The 12477-nt window shown below is 39.7% G+C and overlaps 1 protein-coding gene across 1 annotated transcript in view; it reads left to right on the top strand.

The window, feature by feature from the left end:
• Positions 1 to 12477, top strand: part of LOC110153283 (gamma-aminobutyric acid receptor subunit beta-3-like) — a 174596-nt gene that overhangs the window by 41881 nt on the left and 120238 nt on the right. Inside the window, exon 2 of the mRNA XM_055163606.1 lies at positions 12340 to 12387. Coding sequence (XP_055019581.1) covers positions 12340 to 12387 — 48 coding nt within the window. The remainder of the gene's footprint in view (positions 1 to 12339; positions 12388 to 12477) is intronic.

Here is a 12477-nt window from a genome sequence, read left to right as displayed (position 1 = left end):
TAAACTCTAGCCCAAAATCAGCCCAAAAATATTGACACTTTTTTTTTTTTAAACCATCAATCTTTAAGAGAGCTGTGTAGTCACGTTTTGTGCAGCTATGTCTTCATACTTAAAGGTGCACTAAGCAACTTTTCTGGTGCTACTTGTCTCCATGGAGATGTTATTGCTTTGCCTGGAATGTTCCATGATATGACTTTAAACATATCCATCTAACATTTACTCATTACGGGTGTTTCTGTTGCTCAAAAATACATGAATTTCTTCTGTGAATGGGGCGCCTCTCCACAGATGTGAACTGTAATGTAGCGTAGTGCTGAAACCTGCTTGTCTTCCTCGTGATAGATAGGCTTAATCTATACTGTGGAACATTCTGGGCAAAGCAATAACATCTCCACGGGGACAAGCAGGTGGCAAACCCTCCAATCTAATAGAAATGTTACACAGCGTATTTTTAAGTGTTAATATAAAACTTTGTGTGTATTTTTTAGGCAGCAGATCAACCAAAACAAAACACTGGCCTATGATGGAGATTTAGAGCCAGGCTAGCGCCACCTGGTGACTCCACTCAATTTCATTTCTCTCCCGCGACTAGGTCAGGAATTGGAATCCCGGAAGTGCGAGTTCGGACACCAGCCAATCAGCGAAGAGACCTACATTCTGTGTTGGCAATGATTCCCGAGATCGAGGATTTAAAGTCTTAACAAAGAGAAAGTTTGGTGAATTTTATTAAGGAGAAAGAGCCCTTCTTCCTACGGGATGTGGGAAAAGCTTTATATAAATTTTTAAAAGTACCCCGCTACCGTCAAGCGAACGAATCTTAATGCTGCGAGGTCAGACAGTTTCCACGAAGTGAAACCGGCTGATGAATCAGGCTAGGAGATTTAAGGTCGATAGCCAATAAGATAAAAACTCCAAATATCGGCCCAATATTGACAAACTGACATACTGGTCTGTCTTTAAAGGTGCACAGTGTAACTTTTGGTGTAAGGTCCATCATCAGCTTCTCTCCATGGAGATGTGGCCTGGAATGTTCCACAATATGCCATTACATTTATTTAGCTCTCTGGAAACAGCAGGTGACACATAAATCTGTGGAGAGGCAAGCCCACTCAGAGTAAGAGTTTTGAAGTCAATACAAAACCCATGTTGTTAAGTAAATACAAGATGGATACCTTTAATGCCATACCGGGACTTTTCAGGCTAAGCAACAACATCTCCATGGAGACAAGCAGGTGGTTGACCCAGTTTTGAGATATTTGGACAATTAATACTTTTGACCAATTTTTGTAAGGTTTCTTGGTCAGTAATTTGTTCATTGTACTATTTATACAATGTTATTTATTTATTTATTTATTTGAAACTAGACTTATTTGCTGTCATTTGTGATGGGGGACGTCTGGACACATCTCTTCTTTTTCTGTTTTTTCTGGTTTGTTTTTATAGACCACTCCCCCTCGTCAAGGCTAGCAACGGTTACTAAGCTGTGAGAGCGAGCTTTGGTCATGACACATCTCACATTATTACTCACTAAGAATTATGTGCTCTAAAAATAACATTAAAACCATTATTCACTGTTACTATTGTCACGATACAAAAGAACTCAAACTTCGATATTAAGGAGTAGATATTCAATACTGATTCTGATAATAAAAACACCATTTATTTAGACATTAAACATTAAATTGTAGTACTTTCTAGTCTATGTGCTCTTATACTTGTTCAGGAAAGCTTCATTTCTGTCCTGTGAATGTAACTTTTTTAGTATTGATATCTGCCCCTAGTTTTGATACTAGTTTTGGTATTGATTAGTATATGATTTTCGATATTTTTGACTGTAGTACAAGAAGTTTCTGAACTGCTGTCATAATAAAAGGTTGAAAGTGTATGAATTGAATGACATAATTTGTGTTTATTTAAGGTGCACTATGTAACTTTTCTGGTACACCATCTGCTTGTCTCCATGGAGAAACATATTTCACACACTGGCAATAAACACATCTATCTCCACGGAGACAAGAATTACATTTTCAAGGTTTTCTGATCTGTTATAATGTTTCCTCTTCACAAACAGACCTGGAGTTCTGTTTAATTTCATTCTGACATGTTTAACACGCAAACTCTGCATATTTAGGGCTTTTCTCTCAAACAGAAAACACTCAGTTCCACCTTGTGATGTCATGTGGTAATTACAGGAAGTACTCGAATCATTTGGATGATTTCACTTATTGCCAATCTACTAAACAAAAGGTGAAAGGTATCTAGTCCAATGAGGTTTATTTCGTCTTCTGATAATTTATGTTATTAGTTTATTTTTTCGGACAAAGAGTTTGTTTTCATACCTGACAGTTCCGCCTGCTCACAAGCGGAGAGAGAGAACCACATTAAGGACTGGGACGGAGCAAACATCATTGGGACAGAGGAAAACAAACACCGTCGCTGGATTAAAGAGGCAATCGAAATACAGAAACGTGATAAACCGGGACGAGGGGGCTTTTTTACTCTCACACACCCGGGATTCTGTCCTGAGGAAGTCGGACTGGTGCTGTCGTCCTGCCTCCACCGGTAGGAAGACAGTGCCAAAATCTGTTTAAATCAGCTGAGTGGGCACGTCACAGCAACATCACATGACCACTTTGAGGAAGACCGCGAGTGAGCAGTCGAAACTGTCAGGTATGAAAATAAACTCTTGGTCTGGTGAAAGATACTGTAGCTGTTAACTTGAAAACTACCACTACATGACATCACAAGGTGGAGCAGAGCATTTTGAGCTTTGGAGATGTAGACAAACTAATAATAAAGGATTATCAAACATGTGTGAATGAAACAAAACACAACTCCAGGAGTGTTTTTGAAGCGGTAACAACATTCTGACATAACCAAAAGCTCACAAGAGTTAATGTTGTGCAATATAAGACCTTTAAAGTAGTCGCAGTACATCCAGTATTTAGATATTTGGACTAAGAGAAGGTTTCTTGGACAGTCATTTGGTCATTGCACTATTTATACAATGTTTTTTTTTTCTTTTTAGCATAAGAACCATTAACCTCTAGTAATACTTAGGTGAAGGCAAGTCTCTAGTAGTGCAGTCTTTGCCTATAGCCTGAATAAATAAAGCAGCGTAGTATAAAAAGTCAAAGCTATGCAAAATCAATGCATATCACAGCACTACGGGAGCAGATACAGCACTGGTCGGCATAACAAAACTGCACTAGCTTTCACTTTTCACAATAATTTAGTTTGCTAATTATGGAAAAGAACACAGTTACATAAAATTGCAACCCGCGTCCCAAAAAAACAAGGACAAATCTAATCTAAAATCTAAAATGCTTCTCTAAATGCACTGAGCACCTCGCCATTATAAGGAGGGAGACCGGAGCAAGCTGGAAATGAATTGCCTTCATTTAACAGGCTCTTTAGAGGGAGAAAAGTGTCTGTATGAATGGCGCCAAGGTTATCGGCGGTTGCCACGGCGAGGATGAATAAAACAGCGCGGTACAAGACCCGTTGGAGATGGTGGGATTGATTTACGGAGGTTCACAGTGGGTTTTGTGCTCAAGACAAGGCCAAAGTGATAATGATAAAAAGAAGAAAAAAAAGAAAATCTGTAGGACCATCTGACAACAGCGTGCGCAAACTCACCTGAAATGGCTTCGAGTGGAACCATAACCTGCGTTATCTATAAATAATTCACATTTGGGAGTAAAGAAATGTCAGTTCTTTTGTGTTATTATCATTTTTTAAAGTAATTTTGTGCAGTGTGGAGAGGTTGAGGTGAGGGTGGGTTTTGGGGAAAAAAAAGAAAGAAAAGGAAATGGACCCTGTTATTAGGTTGATATGGGTTGCTTTGGATTGTACTAGGGTGGTCAAAAGTATCGAAAATCAGATACTAATTGATGCTAAAACTATTATCAAAACTAGATTGACATTTGAGCAGGTATTGATACTAAAAATCCATATTCACAGGACAGAAATGAACCTTTTCTGAATAGCTTTAGAATGATCTTGAGCTGTATTAGAGCAAATATAAAAGCACAAAGACTAGTATACACTCATGGACCACTATGGAACACACTTGAACCACTGAGGGACTGCAGAGACATACAGTAAAAGCACATGGAAATATAAAAGAAAGTACTACGATTTATCTGAAAATCACATTTCACTCTCTAAAGAAATGTTTGAATTTTTATTGCCACAAATCAATACCCATCAACAGTGTCCTGAGACCTAGCCAGGCTGGTGCCTCTGCTCAATTTCATTCCTCTCCAGCGACTAGGTCAGGAATCAGAATACAGACGGTTTGCAAGAACCCCAGAAGTGTGAGTTCGGGCACCAGCCAATCAGCGAAGAGACATTACATTCTGTGTTGGCAACAGTTTCAGAGATTGAGGATTTAAAGGTGGAACAAAGAGAATGTTTGGTGAATTTTATCAAAGGGAAAGACGTTATTTCCCTTCTTCCTACGGGATTTGGGAAAAGTTTAATATACCAGTTAGCCCTGTTAGTCACACATTACATATGCCACAACAAACTGCAGCGATTGCTTAAATAAAAAAAGTACCTGCCTACTGTCAAGCGAACGAATTCTAATGCTGCGAGGTCAGACGGTTTCTACGAAGTGAAACCGGCTGATGAATCAGGCTACTTGAGACCGGGCTCTCACACTACTTATATATTTACTTTTTTTTTTTTGCTTCATCTCCCTACTCCCTCTCGCTAGAAGAAAAAAAATATTGATATCCACTGATCCATGGTCGGTGTCTCAAGTTTCAGGCCAGTAGATCATGCTCATTTTTCTTGCAGTCATCAGAAGAAGATGCATTATGGTATTACAATCAGTATAGAGTTTCAATGTGCAGAAGAGGAAACAGACTGTATAAAGAAGCAGATTAAGGGAGTGTGACGTCACCCATAGCGTTCAGCTCCAGTCAAATGAAGCTCATCGAGGCTTGCGGTTACAGGAACGAATTTGAAGCCAGTTCCTTATTAGAAATAGGAATTTATTTATGGATAAAAGAGCAAAATAAAACACCAGGATCATGTCGAGCAGGTTAATATGAATATTTTAAGACCTAAAAGACGAGGCCCACTGCCGCAACCACAAAGAGAGATGACATTTTTTCAATACAAGGTCAATTGGAGCCAGAGTCGATGGAGCCGCAATACTCGCTTTCTATTTGAAACACGACGACAAGCAGCAGGTTGGCTACGTCCATTTATATATTGAGTCTATGAGAGAACCGGTGTATTTATGAGCATAAGGACGCAAAGGTCAAAGTTACAGCCATAGACAAAGACTAAAGGAGACATTTATGGATGTAGAAATAATTATTTAGTGTGTGGATGCAGAGGAGAGGGTCACGATGCCTGTATGTGATTGGCTGCGGTGACCTCTTGAAGCGGGGTGTCATGGAGGTGCTTTATTGATCGATTGGATTCCCCCTAAAAGGCCATACATCTCAGTGTCAATCAGGTTTACCATCACCTATGTCAAGGCCAGATGGAGCGCTCTGATTAATGCTAACACATGCTAAGATAATGCAACGGCTCAACAGCATATTAAAAGATTGGCTTAAAGGAGCCATGGCGCGCTGTTTTCTGATCTATGTTATGTCGTTTCCTCGTCACAAACGGACCTGGAGTTGTGTTTTGTTTCGTTCACATGGTTAACACGCAAACCCTGCAAACTCCGAACAGCTTGACTAGAAAAATTTGGATGATTTCTGCCCTGGAATTGCCAATCTCGTAAACGCTAACTTGGAAACGACCTCTATGTGACATCACAAGGTGGAACAGAACATTTTGAGCTTTCGAAATGTAGACAGACTAATAATAAACTGAACCAAAACAACTCCAAGGATGTTTTTGAGGAGGAAACAGCAGTCAAATTTGCGTAATATGACCTTGTCAGCGTTTCTATTTCTCAGTTGTCAATACATTTTTTCCAAATTTATTACTACTACTACTACCTATCGCTACTACAGCTACTGCTACTACTGTTTCATAACTATAATAATGATTTGGTGATGTTAAAAATATTATGAAAAGACGGATAGCAATATTTCCATGACTATTTACTCAAGGGTTGCACAATACTGCAGGAATCTATACTGCTCGATCAATACTTCTAATGAAAGAGCTTCAACAGCAAATGTAATAGCTTTCAATTACAGCTTGTTTTTGCTTTGGGTTACTGCTACTGCTACTACTACTGCTACTGCTACTGCTACTACTACTGCTACTGCTACTGCTACTGCTACTGCTACTGCTACTGCTACTACTACTGCTACTGCTACTGCTACTGCTACTACTACTGCTACTGCTACTGCTACTACTACTGCTACTGCTACTGCTACTGCTACTGCTACTACTACTACTGCTACTGCTACTACTACTACTGCTACTACTGCTACTACTGCTACTGCTTCTACTGCTACTGCTGCTGCTACTATTGTTACTGCTACTGCTACCACTACTACTACTGCTGCTACTGCTACTACTATTACTCCTACTACTACTCCTACTACTACTGCTGCTACTACTGCTGCTGCTCCTGTTACTACTATTACTGCTAATACTACTACCGCTGCTACTACTACTACTACTACTACTGCAACTACTACTGCTACTACTGCTACTGCTACTTCTACTGCTACTACTACTGGTACTACTACTGTTACTGCTACTACTACTACTACTACAAACCTCCAAGTCCTGGTCGTAGTCTGTTGTCGTATCCGTCCAGAAGTCCGTCCAAAATCCTGGTGAACACGGTGCTGTTGTCGATGCCACTGCTTTCCTTCTGGGTCTCTGTAGTCGTTGTACTGTTAAAAATAAAAAATTATTAAAATAATACGAATCATAAAAGTTTATTTGTTATAAAAATGCACAGAAATTAAACAGCATTGGTTAAAATGGAAACAGGAGAAGGAGTAACTTAAAGATGCACTGTGATTTTGAGAGATTTTGTCCACAAAGTCTAAGTGTTATAACCAGTTGAAATGGATAAGGATTTGAAAAATAATGTGATGATTGACAGCTGGGGATGGGGGTTTCTTGAATTGTAGTTTTATCTAAAAGGTGATACAAGAAAGAAACGGTAAATAAATTGCTTGAAATAATCTAGTAATCTAATCTTCTAATCTTGCTAATCCTATTGTTTGATAGGATAAATACATATCAGGTGCCCTTCATTTTTAGCTTGATTAAAGGTGCACTGTGTAACTTTTCTAGATGGGGTCTGCAACCTGTTTGTCTCCATGGAGATGTTAATGCTTTGGTTTAAATTGTCCAGAGTATGGCATTAAACTAATCTGTCTTGCATTTATTCTACTACATAGAAAAATATCTGTTCTTACTGTGAGTGGGGTCGCCTCTCCACAAAACTAACCTGTAATTTGGCTTGCAAGTCTCCATGGAGATTTGTAAGTTTATGACCATATTGTGGAACATTCTCGGCACATCTCCATGGAGACAAACAGGTGACGGACCCTCCGGCAGACGAGTTACACAGTGCACCTTTAAAGAGCCCATATTACGCTATTTTCTGATCTATGTTTAATGTTTTCTCATCACAAAGATACCTGGAACTGTCCAGCATATTTAGATTCTGAGTTCTTATTTCAAACTGACAACGCTCTGCTCCACCTTGTGATGTCATGTGGTAAAACAGGAAGAGCTCCACTGTGTTTTTAAACTCCATACACCTTCACTAGAATCACTTGGATGATTACAGGCTTGGAATTTCACATCTCTACTGAACTAAAGATAAATGGAGCTGTTAACATAAAAAAAACTACCACTACATGACATCACAAGTTGAACAGAGCATTTTGAGGTTTAGAGATGTAGACAGATTAATAATATAGGGTTACTCAAACATGTGAATGAAACAAAACACAACCCCAGGTATGTTTTTGAGAAGGTAACAACATTACAACATAATTTAAAGTGCACAAGAGTCAATTTTGCATAATATAGGACTTTAAAATAAATGAGATTCAGCTCTATTGGATCTTGGAGAGAGTAATTACACTGTTTGGGCACAAAATCCAGTGTCAAACAACCGCAAGTGTAACGTTATCTGAAATCTGAACCGCTGCCAAGACTAAAAAGTCAATGGATTCACTCTTGAGAGAAGACGATGTTTTGTGGAGAGCCTTGACCTAGATTTTTTGGCTTTCTTCCGGACTCTTAAGATGTGTACACAGGCCCGATCAATCAAAAGGAATAGACTCTGACTTATACACGGATCAAAACTTTCTCTCTTACCTTATCTGGCAACCACAGAGGTGAACATACGACAACACGGCCAATGCCAGAGCCGGGATGTTAGCCGATCTCACGTGCAAAACTGCAAAAAAAGATGACATTAAAAGAAATAATTAATTAAAAAAATAAAAGTCTACGCCACAAGAGGAGAAGTCCCCCAACTCTTTGCACCATTACAAATAAACTGGTGTATTTATTTAGAAGCGGTTTAACCCGAAATGAACCGGGGCATTCGTGTTACAAAAAAAGCAATAGTTATCTGCAATGTTGTGTAAAAGAAAAAAGCGCGTTGCATTTCGGGATATTTCCTTTTACCCCCGTTTTCCTTTAGGTCAATTTCAATCAAACCTGCCTCGTGTTGTGAGGGAGCTTAGAAGAACCGGTTCTAACCTGAGTGCGTGTCCATGGCGTGGTCTCTGTACGTCCTTCTTTCCAAGCGCGCGGGGTATAGCCTCAATCACCCGGTTCTTCGTCTATAACGTCTTCACCGCTGTCTCTCTCTCTCCCTCTCGGCTCCTCCAATCAGCGTATGCCCATTTTCAAGTGCTCTGGCTGGGGCTGGATGCTTCGACTTTGTCACTGTGGCGGCTGCGGCACCATCTCAAACAACCGCAGCCGGAGCAAAGCCAAAATCTGAGCTCAAGAAAACACAGAGGACTGACATTAACCCGCGTGACGGTGCGCCTCGGAGCGTTGGAGAGAGGGTGACCGAGAGATTCGAGTTGCTGCAGCCGATATTTTGTTAATAGCTGCTCCCGATTGGTGCGTTATAAAAGAGGAGGCGCCATCGGGCTGTGCGGGGAGGAGGTGGAGAGGGGTTTTACGCACCCGGTTTGACACAAATAACGCTCGTTTTGTTGTCCTATAGAAGAACAAGGAGCGTAAATGTAAAGTAAACGTAGAAATAAGAGTGAATTCATTTTATTTTTCACTTATGTCACATCTGTTATAGTTAAAACAGATGACATTGAAACTAAAATGAAAGTTGCTAACGTCGTTTTATTCATTACAGTGTCAATAATCCAACCTTTTCCTTAAAATGTGTGCGTAAATGCGTAATGCGTAAAAATGCATTAACCTTTGGCACGCGGTTTGGCATATCGCCTATTATCACACGATCGATTTAAAGTTAAAGTTGCACTGCTTAACATTTCTAGTGGAGGGTCCGCCACCTGCTTGTCCCCATAGAAATGTTACTGCTTTGCCTAGAATGTTCCACAGTACCGACTAAATCTATTTATCACGAGGGAGACAAGCAGGTCACAGCATTACGCTACGTTACATGTGAGATCTGTGGAGAGTCACTCCTATTCACAGAACAATTTATTGTATTTTTGAGCAATAGAAACACTGGTAATGACTGGGGATGTAACAATAATTGAAATACCGTGACATCGTATCATCAGAGTTCTCACAATAATATCGTGGACCATCACAATATATCAAATTACAAGACTTTTAGCTTAAATTAAGAGTTATGGTGCAGCAATAACTAAAAAAGACAGAGGGAACTACATAGACCATGATCCTTTGCTCCATTTCAGTGCCGACTACATGAAGAAATAAGTTCTAAGCATTTTTAAGTCTTAATTCTTTGGATTAAATCTTGTCAAGGCATTTTAAGAGGAAAAAGTCCAACAAAATATTCACAGTTTTCCACAAAATATCGCAATAAATATCGTACCATGAGATGTATATTGTGGAAATATCGTACCGAGAGATTTGGATATTGTTATATCCCTAATCATGTTCTTTCCCACAGTATCGCAATCAGTATCGTACCGCGAGGTTCATACCGTGACGATATCGTATTGTGAGACCTGGATATCGTTACACCCCTAGTAATGAGTAAATGTTAGATGGATATGTTTAAAGTCATACCATGGAACATTTCAGGCAAAGCAAAAAACATCTCCATTGGGCAGTGCACTTTTAAAGAGAGCTAAACTACACAAAGGATTGATAAATGCATTTTAAACCCATAAATAATATGTATTATTTTGGCGTGAAACCTATTTTTACGCTTATGATGACAGTGAGTTTAATCCATGCGTAAATTATCAAATTGGCGTAAACAAAATATTAGCCTTTTAACTGTGGAATACTTAATTAGCATGTATTATATCAGAGAACATGCGTGCGTTTATCTATGTGGAAGATCTCGAGAAAAATCCATATCTTGATCCTGCTGAAGTTTGCCATAAGAGGGTAGCCGCGCTCCACATTTGGCACGCCGTAATTACCGCACGCGTTTTAACCTCCCCGCTCGTTTTAATCAGATGCGTGCGCGTGCTTGTGTGTGTGTGTGTGGCGTGTGCACGTGCGTGAAACAGCGTGTGAACCAACCCAAACCAGACCGAGCACTATTCTGTCCAAACAGCGGCGCGCCTGTCCCCCCCGGGAGCGAGCTTTCAGCACCTCGGCGCGTGTGGACAGCTCCCGTGCGCGCGCCTGTATGACCGTTTGGACAAGTGTCGGACTGGTGCTGATGCGGGAATAGGGAAGGAGCAGAAACCCCCGCGTGTGAGTGAGGGGATGAAAGGCAGCGGAGGGGAGAGGGAGCGAGGGGGGCTCCCGAAGGAAATAGACTTTCAATATTTGCCCTCAAGCCAACCCACTGTTTTAAAATTCAGGCAGCACCGCGAGCTACGAAGTGGGAGAAAAGGAGAAAAACAAGCTCCAACTGATTACGGCTGCACGGGCTACAATAGACAGTGATGGGGGAAAAAACTACTAGTATTATTACAGTAGCCTATGAGATTCAAATGCTAAGTAGTTATTGAATAAAATTACCATAGAGACACAGTAAACAAGAGCCTCTGTACAGTGAATGTGTGTATGTGTTAACACCAATCACATGAAATACTGACACACGCATGGACAGATCAGCCAAAACATTATGACCACTGTGAGGTGAGCCTGAAAAATGCAAAGAATTTCTTTTGGGCACTGTTTTAGTGGGGTGTATTGGGTAGCGGGCAGTGGTGGAATCTAAAAAAGTAAAAGTACTGTACTTAAGTATACATTTTAGGTGTACTTTACTAAATATATTTTACAGTGGATACTTTTTACTTTTACTTTAAGCATCTCCACTACATTTTTTTAACTGAACAAAGGTGTTTTTTTGTTGTTTTTTTTTAAATAGTTTGAGACCTGCTGAAAAGGTGAGGGCTTATTTTTCACACATTTGTAGTTTGAGCAAACAAAAATACACAAATAAAAACAGATGAAAAAAAATCAATTGTTTCTGCTAAAAACTGAACAAAATTCAGCACAAATCTTTAGTAGATCTCAAAATATTCACAAAAAACTTTACAAGTACTTAACAAGTTCGATGTCGTCCATAGGCAAGACACTTCACCTACATTACCTAGTATAACAGTGTAGTGTGTGAGTGTTGGTGGTGGTCAGAGGAGGCTGATTGGCAGCCTTGTTTTAGTCAGTCTGCCCCAGGGCAACTGTGGCTACAACAGTAACGTACCATCACCGGGGTGGAATTAATGAATAATGAACTGTAAAGAACTTTGGGCATCGTGAAAGGTGCTATATAAATGCAATGATTATTTAATTAATAAATAAGTAAAAGTTTCATGTAAAAATCTATTAAATAAATATTAAAGTACACGTTTAAAAATGTACTTAAAGAATGAAAAGTAAAAACATTTTGTACAGATTTTCAGGTCTTTTGATCAAGAGAAACAATTGAATCTGGGTTTATATTTGTCAATTTTTGTTTGCTCAAATTACAAAGGTCTCAAACAATAAAAAATACTTTTACTTTTCAAGCCAGTTCAAAAACATAGTGGAGAAGAAAGTACAGACACCTGCTCTCAAATGTAGTGTGGTAAAGTATAAGTAAGTAAAGCATATATACGTTTTTTATGTAAGTACAGTAGGCTACTTTACTACTTTTACTTCGTTCCCTGTACTAGTCAACAGCACAATTTGCATTTTATATGGTCATTTTGTTTGTCATCACCCTTTAGACCTTGAGTAGCGCGCGTGACTAGAGCGCGTTGAAGTGCCCCTGTCATCAACACAAACCTAAAGCTCCTGTCTGTTTTGCAGGAACACTGTTGACGGAAGTAAGAAGTTGTACGCGATCTACGACACGAGGTAAGGACCCCGCACCGACAAATGCCCTAAACACGTATTTATGTTAATGTTTGACTTTCTCTAGCTGAGCCAGCGGTGTGCGTCAAACGT

Source organism: Boleophthalmus pectinirostris, unplaced genomic scaffold (assembly GCF_026225935.1).
Source record: "Boleophthalmus pectinirostris isolate CB_2022bp ecotype Guang Dong unplaced genomic scaffold, ASM2622593v1 HiC_scaffold_11, whole genome shotgun sequence".
Lineage (NCBI taxonomy): Eukaryota > Metazoa > Chordata > Actinopteri > Gobiiformes > Gobiidae > Boleophthalmus > Boleophthalmus pectinirostris.
Note: the sequence above shows the minus strand (reverse complement) of the source record. Positions and strands in the feature narration are given on the sequence as shown.